This window comes from Chenopodium quinoa, unplaced genomic scaffold, assembly GCF_001683475.1.
Source record: "Chenopodium quinoa cultivar QQ74 unplaced genomic scaffold, ASM168347v1, whole genome shotgun sequence".
NCBI classification, from domain to species: domain Eukaryota; kingdom Viridiplantae; phylum Streptophyta; class Magnoliopsida; order Caryophyllales; family Amaranthaceae; genus Chenopodium; species Chenopodium quinoa.
The window spans coordinates 474,877-496,925 of record NW_018745569.1 but is presented as its reverse complement, the minus strand read 5'-3'; the positions used below and the strand labels follow the sequence as shown (position 1 = coordinate 496,925).

The 22,049-nt window shown below is 33.4% G+C and overlaps 2 protein-coding genes across 2 annotated transcripts; both read left to right on the top strand.

Moving 5' to 3' along the window:
* The first annotated feature begins 940 nt into the window (after window positions 1-940).
* On the top strand, window positions 941-17,489 carry LOC110716261 (probable protein arginine N-methyltransferase 6). The gene is made up of 13 exons (XM_021894871.1): window positions 941-1,337; window positions 2,880-2,945; window positions 3,314-3,382; window positions 4,978-5,013; window positions 8,160-8,225; window positions 9,620-9,688; window positions 9,823-9,900; window positions 9,998-10,076; window positions 10,781-10,875; window positions 14,820-14,904; window positions 15,509-15,711; window positions 16,769-16,887; window positions 16,967-17,489. The coding sequence occupies exons 1-13, from the start codon at window positions 1,083-1,085 to the stop codon at window positions 17,007-17,009; spliced, it is 1,263 nt and encodes a 420-aa protein (XP_021750563.1). The 5' UTR covers window positions 941-1,082; the 3' UTR covers window positions 17,010-17,489.
* Window positions 17,490-19,315: 1,826 nt separating this feature from the next.
* On the top strand, window positions 19,316-20,062 carry LOC110716354 (NEDD8-specific protease 1-like). Its single transcript, XM_021894973.1, has one exon. The coding sequence runs from the start codon at window positions 19,316-19,318 to the stop codon at window positions 20,060-20,062; it is 747 nt and encodes a 248-aa protein (XP_021750665.1).
* Window positions 20,063-22,049: the final 1,987 nt, after the last annotated feature.

Genomic DNA, 22,049 nt, shown 5'->3' with positions numbered 1-22,049 from the left:
ATGTTTGGAGTGGCATCACTGAGGATGCTAAGTTCTAAGGAGAAGGCACAAGGACTGCAGTAGGTAATGGTATAAAGACGCTCTTCTAGGATCACAAATGTTGCACAGATCATCCTCCTAGTGACTTAGTAACCCAACCTTTACTTGATGAGTAGTAGGTGGATATTTTTGCTTGGCGGAGGAGCTGTTCTTGGGCGTCAAAGAAACAAACGTGCCTTAGACATTCCACCACGGAGACTAAATTTTTGGTGTCGGCAACAACAAGAGAAGAGGCAAAATGATTGAGGAACATTTTGGCCACAACCCATGTCATCAAACATTTCTTTGAATTGCAACAATGAAGCTACATTGTCTATACTCAAGATCTATACAAATTAAATTATATACGGAGTAATATTATAATGGTGCAAAACCACGTTCATTGTACAAGGAATCTAAAATTGATAACTAGTTTCTTTCGCATCGTTGTTTGATATATTCTTCTATGAAGGGGTATGGTCTTTCAACTTATTATAGTTTTAAATTCAAACAAAATTTGATGCAATTGATTGTAGGTGTATAATTGGCCTCTATTGCGACACCACACGTATACCCATCAAAGTTAAGTGTATAAATGGTGTAAAAGACAAACTGTTCCAAGTTTAAAAAAAAAAAAGGAAATAGCAATAATATGAGAAAGTCAACCAATTTAAATCATCATAAATGTCAATTAATATGTCACTTAATAGGTTATTAATTAATTAAGTAATTAATCTAAAACTCAAAATATCTTCTGCATTAACACGAATATAATCATAATTCTTCATTTTCGTATAAGTATATATGTCTATATGTCAGTCCTTGAGATTGAATATATTCAATTATTGTATGTGAATTCAATATTCTTCCCCTTTTTTTAACCTTCTTACAACAACAACAACAAAAAAAAAAAAAAAAAAAAAAAAAAGAAAAAAAAAAAAAAAAAAAGAGAAAAAAAAAACTAAACAAAACAAAAAGAAAGCATCAACACTTAGCGAAATAAGGACAGAGTCACAGAGAAGTACTCGCAGTAGACCGATAGAGAGAGTGAGAGTGTGAAGAAGATGTTGGCGACTTCAAGTGGCGGCGACTGCAACGGCCATTCTACTTCAATGGCGGCGCCGACGTCAGCGACGACGACTACGACGGCGGCGCCGGCAACTTATCACAGAGATTGGGTGAGGAAGGCTCGCCGTTTATCACGCGACGCCTCTTCCGCCGACGGTGCCGCCATTTCCGACGCACCTCCTTGTACTGACTTCGATGTTGCCTACTTCCAGTCTTACTCTCATCTCGGCATTCACGAAGAGATGATTAAGGTTTTTCTTTCTATTTTCTGCCTTTTCTTCTTTGCAATTTCTTTGTAATAATTCTATTTTTGTTTATGATCATTTCATTAAATTCAGTAATTAGGGTTTATTAACAATTAATTGCTTATTGTTTCTTTAATTATAACCTTTTCAAATGAAGGACATTGGCGCTTCAAGATTTTAATATTTTGATTAATATGGAGAAATGCTTAGGGGTTTTGTGATAATTGAAGTCAAGATTGATTAAGTACATTATGTAATGTTGATTGATTCAGGTTTGTTTGATAACCTAGAAAACTAGCCTCGAAAGTTGGTAATGTTTGCTATGCAGCCCATCAATCTTTTTGTGAATGTATTACAAGTTTGAAACGTAATGTAGGGTTTTAGTGTGAAGCTTTTCTTGCTGACTCTATATTTGGGTTTCAGTTATATGCCGCGAATTATTGCCTCTTTTATAATACTGTTTGTCCAAGAGTTGAATATAAACTTCTTGATTATCACTTTTTAGGGATTGGGATGATCTAGGAAAATGTGGAATTGTTAGATATAATGTGAATTTTCGTAAATTAGGTACTTTACTCTGTCTTGTCTGATTGGTCTGTCCTTTTTAATGTATTCGGCTGTTTCGAAGTCTAGTAGACGAGTTAAGGAGGTGGTGGTGATGTTGCTATTATTAGTTCCTTCATTATTTATCTTGGATTGTGAACTACCAGTCAGAGTTTGGGGTTATGATGAGTTGTTTACACGAATGTCTTTAGGATCAAATGTTCCTACAGTGGTGATTGGACGTGGATATGGCTGATAAAATTGTATGAGATTTAAAAATTAGTTTGTATGATTAACCATTTGCGATGACAAGGATGATTCTACTGCTGTGTCTAAGATTCAAAGTGATCTAGGTGTGTGTCTTGTGTGCAATGCTGTGTTACTCTCTAATGTTTTCAAATGGAATTGTTCTTTTCTCTGCTTATTTTATTTTATCATTTACTATTTTACTTAACTCGTGTTTTGCAAACTTTACATATGTTCTTTGCTAATGTTTTTTCAAACCTTTATGTTTTTACTCGCATGTTATTCCTTCCCTTTTATCCCCTTACCACTCTTTTAAAACTCTTGTAAATTTTATTTGCAAACTCTTTTTGTCAGTCACTTAACTCACTTTTATCCAACTTTTATTCAATCTTTATTTTTATGGTCTTTTTCCTTTTCGGTTGGTTCCTTATGTGATTCATGTTAGCCGATTTCTAATCATTTTGGCACTAAGCTTTTGTTGTTGTGTTGTTGGGTGTAACTTGTAAAAGTTCAAGTGCCACCTGCCTTATATTATGCTTCAAAGCTGTTTGATAACTTCGATGTTTTATCAAAAAAATTCATATATACGTAATAATTGTCCAATGTTTTGTGACTGGAAAGTGAATAAGATTAACATGCAGTCTATTTAATCTGATGAAGACGTTAATGAGTAGAGTTTTTTTTTTATTGTAATTTTATGCTATCTATTGCCATATAACTTACCATAAATATTCTTAGCTCTCTTTAATCTATGCACAGGATCATGTGAGGACTAGCACTTATCAGAATGCAATTTTGAAACATCAACATTTGATTGCAGGCAAAGTAAGGCTAATATTGTTGGCGTTTTGTAATTACTTTCTACTCGGATTTGATCTTTGATAACTCACACCGAAAACATTAGTATCAACCTTTGCAAACAGTGATCGGATTGTGATTCTTGGATTTACATAAAATCAGTAACTCTCTTTTCAAAGTCACCTAAAGTCTTTCATTCCATTTAGGATACATTTGTCATATTTTATTTTAATACTATAACTCTAAATGTGTAATTGACAGTCAGTTTTTACAGCTACCCTTTGTAATTATAATGACAAGAAGGCATATGCATTGGCTTTATAGACTTATAGTATAGGTGAAAGGAGATTATGCACGCTTCCCTGTTAATAGATTTTACTTAACAAGTTTTGCAGGTTGTTGTGGATGTCGGCTGTGGTACAGGCATTCTATCTATATTTTGTGCACAAGCTGGAGCTAAAAGGGTAAATTTGTTTTGATTCTTACTCAGTTTTTTGGATTTCCCAGGTTTTTTCAGCTGATTTATTTATGAAATGAAGGCAAGAAACACAAATTCTTAGGTTTTGCTGCAGAAAACTGTTAATGTGTTTAATTTCTTATAATCAAAGGATGACAATAAGTTTGTCACAGTAAAGAGTAGCTTGAGGTACTCTTTAGATGCTAGAACAATGTAGTTTGTATCAATGGTCATTTTGGGGGCAATGAAGTGATCCTTATATTTCCACATAGATGCTAGTAGGATCTTGAGTATGTTTCTATCCTGATGTTGTAGATGATTATTGGATTATAGAACATTGTGACTATTACTATAACTTTGGCTAGGGCAATGCACAGATTTTAACAAGATATAATTGAATATCCTTATCATACTTGCTATCAGATGAAGCCAACTAGATACATATGAAAACCAAAGGTAAGACTAGAGGAACCTCTCAATGTGGTTATGGAAAGTTAGATATCTCCTGGATGGGTTTGGATTAATTTTAGTTTCCCTTTGAACTTCAATCACATTTTAGTTTTCTGAATGATAGGGAAAAGTGATATACTGGATTACTGATATATCATAACTTTATTAGCTTGTTTTTGTTCACCTTGAAAATGATAATCATGTGGTGAGTAATACAGGGATATATTTGAGAAAGACATCAATTGAAAATGGTATGCCATCCATCCTTAAAAGAAGGTTAAGAACAATATCTACTAATGCTCAACCTACATAGATATTAAGTGTTGAGGGTAGCAGCAGATTTAAGTAATGATACCCTCAAGATAAATTAACGATCATGGTATGTAATATTCATCCAATGACCAGCAACGCTGAAATGAATTTTAATCACTACTTTACACAAGCATCAAACAGGATGATTTGAAGGCTTTATATGACCAAGCATAGTTTAGGAGTCTCTAAGCTCCCAGATAAGGAAGTTTAAGTAAGTCACCTGGAGAAAAACAAACCACTGTAGTGCATTAGTGCCATATCTGCCTTCATTACATGATCATATTAGAAATTCATTTGTGGCATAATCAATATCTTTGTAGCTCTACATTTTTTATTTTTCACTCTTTTCTTATCCTAACCTCATATCTATCAAAACAATGAAAATTGACCCCACTGTCTTTCCTGCAAAATTTTTTATCCATACACTTTAAACAAGGAAGGTGATTGTTATTTTGAAGATAATATCCCCTTTATGATATTGACTCCTAAGAAAAAAAAAAAAAAAAATCCCCTTGTACAAGTTTTTATAGTCATGTTACTCATGTACCAGATTTAAAAGGGATTCAGGATTCAGGAATGTTACTAGCTCTTGATTTTTCTTTCTCGAAAGACCTCTTGAGTAGTTTACATACTATAAGAAACCAATAGATTTATGCCTTGTTCCTCTATGATTTTGAAATTTCGCTGAATGTTAACTATCTTGATTACTCCCTGCTTCCCAAATTTTATGCTAGTTTTGGAACTGCGATTTACAAAAAGTTTAAAGCTTGCAAAGTATATGGAAAGGGGATGTATATGCTCTTTACATTCATGGCTTCTAATTTTCTTTACCTTTGTCAGGTTTATGCAGTGGACGCTAGTGACATTGCGGTGCAGGTATTTTATTGAGATTATGCTTCCTAATAGTAGTCACGGACTCCTCATGTGATTTTAATGAAATTATGCTTCCTAATACTAGTCAGTTGATGCTTTGCTTAGTTCATGTGTTGACTAGATTCTTCTTTGTTGCAATGCGACTCCTTTCTAGTCTTCCATTTTTGTTTAGTGCCAGATTGCTAATCATATAACAATTGTTGGAAGGAAAGATTTGGCAAGTCAATTTCAATTTTTGCACAGTAATGGATTATACTAAATTTCTCAACTGTCTGTCCTCTTAATTTTTTTCTTTTTCCTTCCTGAAGGTAGGTCACTGTTAGTCTATCTATTTATCTTGGAAATCCATCCCGATCTTTATTGGCATTAGTCCAAAATAATATGTGCCCCAAGTTTCAGCGCATTCCGAATTCATGTCCCATTATTATGTTATTGGGAGACAACCCTTGACAAGGTGCTTTATTCCCTCGGAAATCGTATGACAAATCTGGAGAATTTGATGCTAATTTTGTTTTTTAAGCCGTAACAACTTTGGTTTAAAGCTTAAAGCTTGCAAAGTATATGGAAAGGGGAGAACTAAGAAGATGCCATACAATTTGAGGAAAAACACTTTGGTACCAATTTGTTAGATTAGAGGGGATGCTCTAGATTTCTCAAACTATTGAGGTATAAAACTCATGAGCCACACCATTAAATTATGAGGATCTATGAGAACCAATTTAAATTTATGCAAGGGCGGTCTACTATGGAAGCTATACATTGATAAGGAAAGTGATGGAGTATTTATAAGGCAAGGAAGAGAGGATAGATCTTGGATGGAAGGGATTGTAAAAGGACATGAAAAATTTTGGTTTGTAGGAATATTACATTAGATAAAAGGAAACCGAAGGAGATATCTTGGTTGTCATGTTCATGTAGTAGACCTCCACTCTTCACCTTAAATTCCTTCCTTGTTCCTTAAATACAACTCTATGTGAAATAAAGGTGATGATTGTCCATGTACCACAACTTATTAACCACCATCACTTAGAAAATCATTCTTTAGAAGCACCTATTATCATCTCCAAAAATCTAGCAAGTGGCTAGCAACACTTAATTCAATGTCTTTTCTACCCTCCAAATCTATTTGTTTAACCATAAATAAAGAAACTCTTTACTCATCATGTCATAAGCTATGCTAGTCAAACATGAAATATTTGTTGGGGTACCGGTTATCACACATATCCAGGTGCAAAATAATTAAGAGTTGTTAAAACTTCCCTAGTAGAAATTAGAGAGGATGGAGGGAGATATGGGTGACGATTGGTCTTCGAGATTTTTATTAAAACTATAAAGTTGAAGCTCATTAGATCTAGGAGAAAGTCCGAAGATTGGTCTATTGAAGATGAAATCTACAATATGAAGAAAGATTACATTCAGTGTTTTGGTGATGGTGGAGAGAAGTGTAAATTGTGATTTTCGGAGCATTTGTTGTCTTCTCTGGTGCATGTGCTCCATTATTTTCTCTTTCTTCCCCTTGAACTACAGTTGAAGTACTCTTTGCCTTTTGTATGTATGTGTGTGTGTGTGTGTGTTTTTTTTTTCTTTTTTTGAGGATTTATGCTTTGCCACATGAAATGTTAAAAATTATTATATTGGACAATTGGATCCGTAGACCATAGTTGTGCCTTTCTTTAGGTAACATTGGTCGCTTTGTCATAATTATCCCTGAAACCGCCTTCTCCTTTATAGTAGAGTACAGATAAATTATCAAAGAAACAAAATGAAACATTTTAATGGAAGAGGGGTTTCTTCTTAGACCTTAGATCTCTCAATTTTTTTGTCAAACTTATTGAAGTTCGGACTTTCCAGAACCTAGATAATCTTTTCTCATCTCATATGAGACATCAAGACTATCTAGTTATGAAACCTTTTAATTTATTTGTTGGACTTTATGTTTAAATGAATAACCTTTTTTTTCTTCTCAAATGTAACATCTTTATTGAAGAGAGGTTTCTTGTGAGAAGAGCCATCAATATGCTTGTCGGACTTCTTGAAGTTTGACATTCTAGTATCTAGATGTAATTTGATGTCCAATTTGCCCTCTTTCTAGGATCATGTGCTGACATTTAAATTTCTACTTCTCTCTCTTTGTCCCTTGTTCCTATTCCTTTTTTACTCGTGTATTTATTCTCCCTTTGAAGTGAGTCTTGACCCAACAACTATTCTTCTTAATTTCCCCTAACCTATTGTTGCATGGTCAGCTTAATTTTGTAATTGTTTCTCTTTCTTTTGTTTTTGGTTTTAGTCTGGATTTTTTTTCTCATTACTCTCGGATCATCCATATAGTGTATCTTATATGTACCATATCCAACTAAGTTGGACACCCATGTCCAAGTCCTAGTATCTTACATTTGAACCAACCAATGCCTTTGTAGGCTGTAGCAACAATAATGTAACCCATATGCCAACTTTTTGGCTTCTCTATTGTTCTCAATTTTGTATCATAGTTCCTTAGCTACAGCCAACTACTGTCGCACATCCATCAAGCTGTATTCTAAAATGGTATTGCTGCTAGTACATGTTGAAAGAAATGCTAGAAATAGGAATGGTTTGAGAAGTGCCAAGTTGCTTTTGATGACATTAAGGTGGCAATATCATCACTATTTCAGAGTTTGACAAGCCACTTGAAGTATATATCGATGCTTTTGACTCGTGGCAATATCATCACTATTTCAGAGTTTGACAAGCCACTTGAAGTATATATCGATGCTTTTGACTCTCAATTTCCTTAGAAGTTGCAATAGTTTGACTTTCATGTTTGCTACTGCACATCTCTAACAATTTACATCTTTAATATACATTGATACTTGTTCAACAACATTTTACATAATAACATATTCTTAATGTTAGTGAAATTTGTGGTCAAAATTGGATTAAAAAAAATGTAAAAGTCAAATTGTTGCAATTATAAGGATTCAGAGGAAGTATAATTTCGTTTAGGTCATAAAACTCCCTACCCCAACCCACCCTACCAACAACACCCCCAAGGTCTGCTCCTGTTGGTAGCTCTTTCTTCTTCTGTCACAATATATACGTAAACATTTTTTTTTTTTTTTTTGGTCTTACAGTATTTCAAGCACCTCCTCACAATTGTTGCATTGTAACAGGCAAATGAAGTCGTCAATGCAAATAATCTGTCTGATATTGTTAAAGTATTGCATGGACGAGTGGAGGTAGGATTCTGAAACAAACATTTTCATTATCTGGCTAAACCACGAAGGTCTGGCTATGTTAGGGATGATTTACTTGTAATATGATAGAATGTTGCTTCTGAGTGATTATGCTTTTCTAGATCTTGAAAGTTTACTTGTTGCATAATTTGCATTTAATTCTGGAAACTTGGGCCCAATTCAACTCATGTACAAGTATTATTTCAATTGTAAGAAACTGATGACAGCAACACCTCAACAACAGGTTTTAGGATTTATGAACTTTACTCCAGCCAGTGATTTCTGTTTGTCCTTGCTTATGATTGAGTGTCCTTTAACATATTTTTGGGCAGAAGCTGATATATTCATGTAATCTGTGTCAATTAATTACCGAGGAATTTGAGCTTTAAACTGAAATCTAATAGTATATGGTGAAATTAATGGAAAGGTGTAGCCATGTAGATGCATGAGCCCTTAGGAAAATAAGAAAAGACAACTCTTTCCCATGAGTATTCTGTTTCAAACCCCAAGCACTAATATACTGAAAGAAAAGCATTCCTTCTGAAGTATTGTTCTGGAATTCATGTGTCTTCTGAAGCATTTCTTAATATATATCTTACAACCAGAACTAACAGAGTATTGGGACATAATAGCAATTACTGTGTCTCGAGTTCTCAACTATTCTACTTTTTAACAATAGCAATCTTCCATTGATTACTGTATTTGAAGCTGAAATCTGCACCCTGACATTTTTAGCAACAATATCTTTCTGTAAAAGGCTTTGTTTCAAATTATTGGAAGGATAGATATTTTTGTCTGTTGTGCTTATGATTTGAACTGCCTGAAAAGACACCGGATTTATCTACCTTCAAGCCCTTAATCGTTGTCATTGGAGTGGGGATAAGAGTCCAAAGACACTGAGTAAATTAATAAATGCTACAACTTTCAGTTTGCAGGAATTTCTGAGTTGGAAAATTAAGAAGAAAAAAAAAATTTGCTTATGAGAACCTCCAATGATTTTTATCCATTTTTAAATGTTATATTCGAAATCATACCAGAAGTAATTGTTTCAACATTTGTTATGTCGTTAGTCTATCCTGTGTTGATTTAGTATTTGTTATGACATCTCACTGTATGGGAACTATTGTTGTTTATGGCCAGCCTGTTGATGATTTTTGTCAATGTCTGACTGCCATTATTCGCTCTTATCTGACTTCATTTTTGAAACAAAGATTAAATTTGCAGATAGTCTTCCTGCCTGACGTATTATTAAATTTTAAATAACTTGTTTTCTTAGTACACATTTTGTTTATCCTGATCTGAACATTTTAAATACTTGTCTGTAGTTCTTTTAGTCTTTACAGTTTTGCCAACTATTGTGTCTATCATGTATTACCTTATTTCGTGTATTATTGCAGGACGTGGAGATTGATGAAGAGGTTGATATTATAATATCAGAATGGATGGGGTACATGCTTCTATATGAGGTTAAGATTCGAACATGTGTGTCACAGTTACAATATTCTCAGTATTGAGATTTCTCATTTCAGATGTTGCAACCCGAGGTTTCAAATTTTATTTCGCTTTCATTGAACATTAAGTCTTTTTTTTATTTCTGTAGAGCATGCTGGGAAGCGTGATTACTGCTCGAGACCGTTGGCTGAAGCCTGGAGGTCTTATACTTCCTTCACATGCAACTGTATGCTCTTTTCTGTGATTAATTTTTTTTTAAATTACTAATTAATGCACCTTGTACGACTGTATATAACATCTGCTTTTCACTGGTTTATCTGCAGCTATATATGGCACCTGTTACAAATCCTGATCGATACTCCCAGAGCATTGATTTTTGGCGTAATGTATACGGAATTGATAGTAAGTATGAACTATCGCATGTCCATTGACAAATTTATTTAGTTTTAATGTTTTCTTTGGATTATGTCCATACTGGTTGTTTGCTTTTCTCTTGGAAATATTTCTCGTAACATGCTCTGTATCCCTTGTTTGAACTGCAATGAGGAAGAAAACTATAAATCATCAGATTTTTGTTAAGCAATTTATTTATCTAATTTATAATTTCAGGACAGTTTTGCAATTATTGAGGTTGCTGCAACATTCTCCACATATGTATAATTTGTTTGGTATTGTTTGGTTCCTTCCATGTCTTTATCACATGGAGAATCCTTCACCCTTTGTTTAGTTCCTTTTTTGAGAATCTCACCCTTTGTTTTCCGCTACTGGGTTATTTGTGAAGCACTTATTAAACATCTTGCTGTACTAAATTTATTTATCTAGTAAATTTACTAATCTAAAGCAATGATCTTAACATGCACCAACTTTATGCATACATGCATAATCTAATGGATTTATATGCAAAGTCAAGATGACATACATTGGTAGCTATGTTGCAAGCTATATAAAAGAGGAATAATCTTGTCTGATCATATATCATTTATTTCAATTCGATCACTGTGAAACAGTGAAAGAGCAGATTATAGTAAACTATTAGTCATTGTTTGTACTACCCCTTTTTTGCTAGGCCTTTCAATTTGATGAATTTTCTTTTTCTGTATCACTAGTGTCAGCTATGGTGCCACTTGCTAAACAGTGTGCATTTGAAGAGCCAAGTGTGGAGACTATATCTGGTGAGAATGTCTTGACTTGGCCCCATGTGGTGAGTCCTTTCTTCCCCAAGTCACCTCATATTAGTTTTTGTTGTCAAATCTAATTATAGTTGAGTGAAGAGTATCTAGGATTCAAGCGAGTGGTTTATTTTATAGGTTATTTTGTTAAGATGTTTCTACTTTTTGAGATTTTTTTCTCTGAATTCATCTTCTCGAGTGATATTCCTATGCTTTGCTTATCTCTGAGCCACATGTAAAGTGTTTGATTGCATTTCTGTCAAAATGCTCTTTCTTTTGAGAGGTTTTGTTTTTTGAATTTATGCATGTTCAAGTGATATTCCCTTTTCTTTAGCTCCTTGAAAGTGATTTTGGAATGTTTGCTTGTAAGATCTAAACAAATTGATAAAACCTTAGTGTCTGGTAAAAACTTTACATAAACCAGAGGATAGCAAAATTTTTCTTTATAAGGTTAAGACGCGCCTCTTCTGTGAGAATACTAATATGCAGAACAGAGATGGGAAAGTGAGGCAGACATACTACAATGTTTAACAAATTAGGAGACATAGTAATGACATGTTGTGGATCAAAATAGTTTCTTCAGAAAAAAAATAATTCTAAAACATCTAGTGGTAAAAATGCATCTTATATTGGAATCATTTGGAGATGAAATTGCAGTAAAGCAAAAATGTCAGAAAGATGTAACAGAAATATGTTATAAAAAGGCACATATGCTATGGGCTTTAGTAGTGTTTTTATTGTATCATTGGGTCAAAGGGATGACTGACTAGGGAAGATTGCAGTGTGATCCTACTCTTAATCTGAATGCCCAAAGCTTCAAGTTGTGTGATACTACTCCCTCCGTTTCTTTTTAAGTGTTACACTTTGACCAGCACATAGTTTTAGGTAATTTAATTGACTTTAATATAATAAGAGATAAGTAGGGTAGTTGTGGTATTATAAAATTATAGAATAAGATAGTGTACTTAATATTTTATTGAAAGATAAGGAATTTGAGAGGGAAGGAAATAATAAAAAAAAAGTAGTAGTGGGTTTGAGTGGGGACCATGAGAAGAGAGAGATATAACATTAAAATGTAGTTGTTTGCCAAAAATGGAAGTGTAACACTTAAAAAAATAGAGGGACTAAAAAAATTGATGGAAATAGAACTAGAGAAAATCTATAAGTGCTGACTAGGCCCCTGCTTTTGATGTTAGAAGAAATTGTAAATAAAAGCCAGATGATATTAAAATGAGAGTAGAGAGGGAGTCATTTAGGGATTTTCAAACATTGCCTAGGTGAGGGTTTTCAACTGTGTGAAAGGTAGGGAGTGAGGAGAAAGATGACTGCGATGATCGTCTGGATGATCGGGTATAAATTTCCAAAATTGAAGGTATTATTATACGTCTGGATACTTGGATACCTGCATGATTTGATTTCTTGTTGGGGTTACCAATTTACCACCTGGGGAGAGATCAATGTTTTGTTAATGAAGGTGCATAGTGACCGGTGGAGAAGGGGTTACAGGTTTGATTATTTGTTTTTTCCAGTGAAAGGGAAGGAAAATAAAGTAAGAGAGGGTAAGAGATTCATGATGATAACGATTAAGGGACCACCATATCTTTGAAACACGATAAAGGGACCAGTGGACCACCATATCTTTGAATCACTCTGTGTACCGAAGTCCTCCAATTCAACTCACATATACTAGGTAGATGTATATGTACCGAAGTCCTCCAATTCAACTCACATATACAAAGGAGGGAAAGGAAATTGGGAGAAAAACTTCATACATCAGTATATGTACCGAAGTCCTCTTAGTCAACTCACATATACTAGGCAGATGTGCCAAATACATGGATCAAATCCGTGGCGACACCATGCCCCTCTAGGCATATTGAGGGTCTTACAAACCACCCCCCACTTGAAGAACCTAATGTCCTCATCAGGAATTCTTTGATTTTAGTCTGAATTGTAAAGAGTTGTTTCATGCTCCCACTAAGCCTCCCTTTGCTTATAGGAGTTCCTTTTCTTTTAGTCGATGGGTTAAATAACTGACATTAGTGACATGAAAGGTTAGTTATACCTCAAGTCTTTTGACTGGATCCTACCAAGAATAACGATAAGGGGACCACCATATCTTTGAAACACGGAGTGATGTGTCGTCTTGGTTTGTTTTATGAGTTTATGGTGCAAATATTTGAATATACTTTGTCTCTGTAGATGAATTCTAAAGAGCGCTTGCTGTTGGTCTACCTTTTCATCTGACTGGATGCTTTGTTTAGGCTATCTTGTGATCTTATTAACTGTGGCACCACATCCTGATTTTGTTCATGATCTCGGGAGGTGTTTGCTAGCCCATCGTGAATTCGAAATGGGCTCATCTCTATTTCCAATTCTTGTGGAGGTTTTAACTTATAATTGAATTGTGTGCCATTAGTTATGCAATGCCACAAATGCTTCTTTAGTATGGTTTTAATACTTTCTTTTGTTCATTTGTCTATGGGTGATTTAATTTAATTCCGAATTCTGCTAATGAAACCAACATGTGAATCTAGTATTTCGATTACTATTGATAAGTCAATTGATAGACTAGTACTTAACCACATACACAGGGAGTAATTTTGCTGTCGTTACTGTGTTTTTAAATACTTGCTCCACTTTCCAATTCCGGCCATTTTTAAATACTTGCTCCATTTCCTTATTTGGAAAGCTTTTACAATATTTAATTCATTTCTCTCAACTAGTGGACCCAACATAAATCATACTTACTCCGTTTCTTTTTAGTTGACACATTTCTTTAGTCATGTTTGCCAATGCACAAATTCAATCTTTAATATCTTTAATTACCGATAAGCAAAAATTATTAAAAGTTGATATTTTGAAAATATACATTGTAATGAATCTAATAAGATCCCACTTGACTATATTTTTCTTCACATATAAATCACAAAATATGGTTAAAGGGAGGTGTGTGAATAGTGCTAAAGTCAAAACGTGTCAACTAATGAAAAACAGAGGTAGTATTTTATTAATTTCAAATTCTCTTTCCCCCAATTCTCTCAACTACTTTTGCTTTTTACAATTTTTTATTCTTCCACCTACCTCACTACCTCCATATTTTATTACTTTCTCCAATTTCTCCTAAAACTCCGCGCATGGAGAAATGGAGCAAGTTTAAAAACGGAGGGAGTATTATATATGCTAAATTGAATACATTATAATTCAAAACCTACAAACCACCGCTGTTAGTGATTGTTGCCTGATCACTAGTGGAAATTTAGAGATGAGATAAACAACTTCTCCACAGCTGATAAAGGTTGAAGAAGACGCCTCTTTCAAAACGTTTAGTTTTGTCCAACTGACATGCGTGTCAAGATTTCACATTTGCTTCTACTTCTATCCGCATTTTCGACCACAAGAACCAATGAAGATGTACTTCCTGCGTTCTTTTGACATCAACATCCTATTTTAAACCAAATATCTCCTAACTGTGGACACACATTCATTGTCATTCTTTTTCTATGTTACACTTTTGTGGAATCAGACTCCTCTCTCGAAGTGTCGGTGGCACTAAATTGCGTCAATCAAAGCTTGTTTTGTCAAGAAAAATCTTATTTGTTGAGGAACTATTGTCATAATTGTCCATAAGTACCATAATATTGCCTACTCTTTCTTCAGAAGCCCTGTAAGCGATGAGACTTTGAAATGAATTTTAATGAGTTTTCTATTATAATTGCTGTATAGACTTGGATTGTTCCTGCTTAAATATTGCCTTTACTTTTGTGTCATCCATCCAAGCTCTGCCTTAGGTCAGTTTGGTGACTATGACACTATGTGTGACTCAAGAACATTTGTTATGTGCTTGTGAAATAACGTTTTCTTTATTTATAACTTACCTACATGCAATTTTCTTGGGAAACTTGAAAATTTTAATTCATATGTATCAGCTGGTGTATTATCTAGTACCTTTGGCTGATCAGCTTTTTATATACAGGTAAAGCATGTAGATTGCTATACCACTACATTGACAGAATTAGAAACTGTTGAGGCAAAGTTTAAATTGCAGTCTATGATGCGAGGTAAGCGTTGGTTGGGTTTTTTTTTTTTTTTTTTTTTTTTTTTTTTTTTTTTTTTTTTTCCAATCATTGCACTACCCAATTTTATAAGATCATCTCTTGTCTATTTATTAAATTTAGATGTTATAAAACTTTTCAAGTGATCTATTCCACAAGGCTAGTACCAGTCTTGGGCTTCTAGGTAAAAAAAAAAATTATTGAAGTTGAAGAAATGATATTCCCCCCCACCCCCCCTCCAATTAAAGAAATAATAAAAGAAATATTGATGGATTTATGATGAGTCTATTATAGTTTGTTGTTGAACACTTCACGTTGCTTGAGTGTATAGTGTAGACTATGGTGGTTATACTCACGGTTACTCTGTAACTGCTTCTATTTCATTTTATGAGATACCCTTTTGGCTGATTGACTACGTAGTTCCTTGTTACCACATATTAGGGTACAACTAATAGGCTGAGGGCTATTAAGGCTGAACTAATAAGAATAATGGTTAAAATGATTCCAAAAGTTACTTTTATGTTCTGATTTAATGTGCGACATTTCAAATTGTGAGTTGTGAGCAGCTGAGCTATAACCCGTGTCTTCTGTTACAATTTTATGAATTCAGCTCCACTTCATGGCTTTGCATTCTGGTTTGACGTTGAATTTGGTGGACCTGCCAATTTGCCAACCAACAATGGTGCTTCCTCCAATGATAATACTACCAACAATAACTGTGAAAATGACAGACATAGAAAGAGATCTACAAATCCTAGCGAAGCACTTGTTTTATCTACTGCCCCTGAGGGTCCACCAACACATTGGCAACAGGTACTTTCTTCCTCTACATATTCCTAGCTATATCTTGGGGCCTGATACACGAATTCCTTTGTAATGTGGATGTGGATTCTGTGCTTGTTATCATGACATTATTCATGTGCAGTGATGTGGAGTCTATGATTGAGTAGTATCAAGTTCAAGTACCAACCCAACAACCTAGCTCTAAATGCATACTCTTCTTTTTTGGTTATGTGTGATAGATACTTCTCTTTGATAGGTTCTCAGATTCAGCATATCTTCCAACTTATTCTAGTGCTCCCCTACATAAGTGTATTTGTTGATGTCATAGTAGACTCTTTATTATTATAGTCAGATGATAGAAGCTTTAGTTTTCATCCAGAGGTCTTTCTATGTGCTGATTCAATCTTGTCTCTCTAGCATCTTGTCCTGTTGTGCTTGTTTAAGATCCCTGGGATTGTAGTTAACAAGATGAGTGTAAGATGTGAGCCTTGATTTAAAGATCCCAAAAGTTGAAGTTGACAAGTCGTGTTGCAACCATTCAAGAAATTTTAGTCCTGTTTTGCACCTGACAGACTGTGCCGTCTGGCTTGGTCATACGCCTGAGCAACATCGTGGTTATAAATCCAAAAGGTTGCAAGACTTGTGGGATAATTATTGATAACTAGGAGGCCTTGAGTTTGTAACTCCAACTTTGTCACCTTAGATTGGGACTTTCGTGGTAGTTACTTTTGGTAAGTTATGTCCATTGATTATAGTAGAGGTCAAACTCCATTTGTTTAGAAATTCTGAGAACTCTGGTTGTACTCAACCTCTTTGTATGAAAGCTAATGAACATAGTGTTGTTTGAATCTTGACATCCCTACCGAAGCCTCGGTTAACCCGTCAAGGCCCATCCCTGCAATTGTGTGATAATGTCCAAGAATTTTTTTTCAAAACCTATTGGTTTCCTATGTAATTGTGTGGCTTGGCAGCTTGCTTATGTAATTGATCAGTGAACTGCTTGCACCACTCAGTAGAATTTATTACTGTGTCATGTAAGGAATAGCCTTCCTCTTGATATTAAAAACATGTATTTGGATGGTTGCAGACGTTGATTTACTTTTATGAGCCAATAGAAGTTGAGCAAGATCAGCTCATTGAAGGATCTGTGACCCTAACGCAAAGCAAGGAAAACCGTCGGTTCATGAATATTCATCTTGAATACACGTGAGCCTCTTGACAACTCATTATAATTGGATGATTGTAGTGAAATGTATATATGTGATATGACATCCTTTTCTTGCAGTTCTGGTGGCCGGAAATTAGTTAAAGAAAGTGTTATGCGCTGAGCTTCTCATGATTTGGAGTTCCATGTATTGGAGCAAGTTCACTGCCTGATGTTGCTGGCTCAACCATGACGACCAACAATTGATACACGTTACTGTATTGTTGAAGGCATATCTATCTGTATCAGTTCTATATCCTACCACAGCTCTGAAATAGTGAAATGTAAGATAAACAAACTATATGGGTCTAAGGGTATGGATCGCGGTGTTGCTAACATCGAATATTTGATGTGGACTTCACACCCTATTCTTTTTTACAATTCTCCCTCAAGGGTGTAGTTTTATTAGAAATAGTAATTGTTACCAGGCAATTCTTTGAAAACAGAGAGCTCTGTATCAGAATGTTATTGCTATACTATAGCTGTCCTTTAGTATTAAGTAGTTAATTATATCTTGGATGTCGCTTTAATTCTCTTTTTTAATTTACCCCTTTTGGTGTTTTTGTTCTATGATAATGCAATTGTGCATATAACAGTGACACTATATAACAGTGACACTTTTTATAGCTTTGGGCAATGTAATGGGGTGTTTTGTACTTTTGTGGGATTCAAGGGCAAAAAATACGAAGTTGCTTTGAAAAGCTAAAAGAGAATTTAGTTGGTACAAAGTATATTTCACTCAACAGTTGGATGGGTTTCAAATGTTTAACTTAATTTTGCAACCAGGTTATAGCGTTATAGGAGTTTAAGAATTGACTTTTTTTTTTTTTTTTTTTTTTTCTAATGCAAGGGACATCGACTTATTAAGAATTGATACCTTTAACTTCTATTAATTCAAATTTTTATTAAAATTATTGTAGCATGTCTTTCACATTTCAAGAAATTGATTTTTTTTGCAAGTTAATCTATAATAAAATAAATATGAAAAACTGGTATACTAAAACAATTACGACAAAATAATACAAATCTATCAATTTCTCACTCTATGCTAAATTTAGTTTGATTACATTACTTAATATTTGTTATCGAATTTTGTTAAGTATGATATACATACTATAATTTTTGTACTTTTTCACAGGTAATATATATATATAGGTAACTTCATTTAAATTTTTTGTTACATCATTTATTAGTTTTGTATAAATGTATCGCCATGCGTATTTTGATTTAATTTCTTTTCTTTCTAGGAAGTGGAATAGAATAACTCGATTGAAGCGTGATGATCATACGTCTGTAATGCATTGTATGTCCCATAACAGGTCCCATCCTTCTGCCCTTTCCGGGGAGTCGATGACTATTCATAGCTATTACAAAGTTCGACCCAATGCTTTATTTCCGTCCTAGTTGATCTTGATTCGACATTAGAAGTATATTGCTTTTTCCCCAATAACTGAATACTTTTGTCAATACTACATATTTGATTCCATCCATAAATCGATTTCTAAATTATAGGGTTTTAGTTTTTTTTGTTATATATTGTTATTTTGTTGGAATTTCGTAATATATTGAATTGCTAATGTTAATTTGTTGAACATGAGATCAGGAATAAATTCTGACAAGATTATATAAGAGCCTTAGTTATATAATATTAGGTAAACATGCATATTCTCATTGATAATATTAGGGTTAAAAGTCCTAATTGAATTAGGTAAACATATTCTCACATGTAGTTTTAGCCTCATATGTAGTTTTAGCCTTTTAGGTTTAACTCTGTATACATACTTAAAAAAAGCCTAAGGTATCTTATTTCTATTTCTCCTTAAAAATTTAGATTAGGAATTTCATAATATGTAATAATTATGTTAAGTTTTAAGTATTTTAGGGTGAACACTATATTGTGAAATAGGGGATTAGGAATAAATTATTCTAAATTTAAACGTTAAACAGTGACGAAGTAACACTTTTGTTTTCTAATTTTTTATTTAAAAGATAAATAATTAGGAGAAAGATCAAAATAAGTAGTAAATCTAAATAATGCCCAACACCACTATTTATAGATGATGTATGGAGGTGGAAGAATTCTGTGGAAAATTCTACACACATACTCTTTAAATTGCCATAGAATTGATCTTCAAGATCATTCACCAATTCTAGATTCTTCCACGAAATTTTTACATACCTTGAGATATAATTAATTGGGTTTATGGAATTGATTTATGTAATCAATAGTTATGAAAAGATTCTTAATTACATACATTAGGTATTCTCATTGATAGGGTTAAGGTTTATTTTAGGTGTAACTCGTATAAGTTTTAAATTATGCACTTTGTTTTCTTCAATATTTACCTCTGATCACTTAATTTCTTCAAATTATTGATGCAGGTCATGGAAGACGAGAAGATAATAAATTTCAAAGGTATAATCTTATACATGTCGGATCGAGAAATCCTTAAAAATCCATGCTACATTAATGACCAGATTATAGAGTTCTACTTTCGGTTCTTAACATTCACATATGAAGAACAAGACATCCTCTTTGTATCCCCTGCAGTCTCATTCTTACTCGCTAATTCTGATTTTGTGGGAGTAAAGAACACTGCAGAGTCCCTCAAACTCGTCGATAAAAAACTTATTTTTTTCACCATCAACAACACCGTCAATAACGAAGAAATATCGACTGACACGGAAGAATGTACACAATGGAGTCTACTTGTATATTACAAGACCCTTCATGTGTTTGTGCACCATGATAGTGTTAAAGGACTAAACCATTCGGACGCCAAAAAGCTTTACGATACTGTCAAGGAGTTTGTAGGGGATGATGACAAACCATCTATGACTCTAAAGCAGCCTAAAAAGATTAGGAAGAATGGACTAGGCAACAATTTTGACAAAGGTTCGACGACAACAAAGGTGGATGATGATGAAGAGGCTGTATATATAGAGTTTTTTACACCACAACAAACCAATGTGTATGATTGTGGTCTTTATGTGATGAAAATTGCTGCTGTTATATGTGAATGGTACTTGTCTAGGAAAGCGAGTGATGACAAATATTGTCTTTGGTATAAAGTTGTTCGAAACCAAGTCCTCCAGTGCTATGTTGAGAACCAAATGCGATCTGATATACTCGAATTTGTGGATTTGCTCAATGATAATGACTGTGTCATTAGTTGATTTTTCCTTTTTATGGATTCGGTTTATTTATTTGGTATGCTGACCTATATGGATTTTATGATGACTAACAAATGATAGTAATTATTCTTGAGTTTTTGTACTTAGATGAAGTTAAGTTTTGGATTATGGGTCTGTTTTTAGTATTTTATTTATTTAGTTAAACAAATGAAGTAAATTTTATAATTCTCATTGATTCAAATGTATAGATTAATTTGATACTTGCACAGCAATTAACTTGGATATGACCATGCATATTATAAGAGATGTGATAATGTTGTGGCACATCTTACTGCTACACTAGTTCCTTTATTTGGATGGGGTTAAGCAAGTTTTCATAGTTTACTTCTCTACAAATTGGTTTCCTTCTATATATAGGATTTCTAATTGAAAATACTATCTAGGGTTAATTCTTTATTTGGATATGACCATGTTAAGAGATATTGTTTTCCTTCAAATAAAATATAGATATTGTTTGGGAAATATATCTTTTGAAATTCAGTTTTCGAAATTCTATCTCTTTGTGCGAGGATTCTCAAAGATATTTTACTTAATTATCTTTTTATACTAGGAATTGATTATTTGATTTTACATGTTAACAAACAATCTGGTGCTCTTAACCATAAATCCATCATGCTATTCTCAATAGTTATATTTATGGCTTCATGCCCTTATTTCGAGTAAGTTAAAATCTTGCTGATCTTGTAGCAATGGTAAAGCTAAAACCCACTTAACATTATCTTCCACTAAAAATTCTAGAATAGACCAACCATCTAGTATATCATTCGAAATGTGATTATTATATCATACAGAATGTGATTATAACGTTCTAAAGGTGTAAGTATATCATCCAAAAGTGATTATATCATCCAGAAACTGATTATATTATTTGCATTGTAAATGTATTATTCAAAAAGTAAATGTATCATTAAAAAAAAGTATCAAACAGTAGTTATATATCATCTAACTAAATTATTTAAAATACGCCTATATCATTTAAAATATGACTCATACAAGATAATTATATCATTTAAAAAATTGATTATATCATCCAAAATGTGACTATATTAAATATTGGGTATATACAATAAATATAGTATAGACCGAGTTTATACAAGACCTTCTAATCTTCCACTAGTAATTATATAAATGCTAGGACATCATCTGTTGTTCAATCATATACACCATGTAATAATTGATTTGGACGAGACATATGCAAGTGTACGAGTCTAGGAGATGATCGAAATCCTTGTGTTTGTCTCAATGCTCTATATTGATCATCAACCATGGAAAGACAAAAATAAAAAGAAGAAAAAGGGTTTAGGAATTTGGCCATCATCATCTAGAGTTCGTTGATTGATGAGTGCATAAATTATTCAATGAAATGACGAACTATATACACTTGAGACAAAATTGGTTGATGTAAGTGTAATCTTCTCAAGATTTGTGTGCTTTTTATCAAGGATTTTTCAATTTTCATCTTTCCAAGGTTGTAAGATATATATTCTAAGACTACTTTCACAATCATGAGTAAACATTCTATATATATGGAATTACTGTGGCAATCTTAGGCACGATTTTGATCATCTACGTATTGTCCCACCATGGATTTTGTTCTTCCAAATTACTGTTTTTCATGTTCGGCATTCCGAAGTGGTTTGCTACAATTAATCTTTAGCTTGAGGTAATATAAAATTTTAGCAATCTATGTAATTGCGCAATCTATAAAAATGTTTAATGTAATAACAACTCATATGACAAATCTTTTGGGGGCGTTTTGCACAAAATAATATAGTAATTGAAAAGGTTTGTACGCTCTACATGCATATAGAGCTAGATATATTTATATTTATTCAGTGTATTAACTAACAAAATTGTTGTTTTGAACTGTTTTGTTCTCAAACAAATCTAAATACTATAGTTTCTTTTTTTTTTTTTTTTTTTTTTGGTTAAACACGTAGGCAAAAAATACGGACAAAAGTTATGAGAA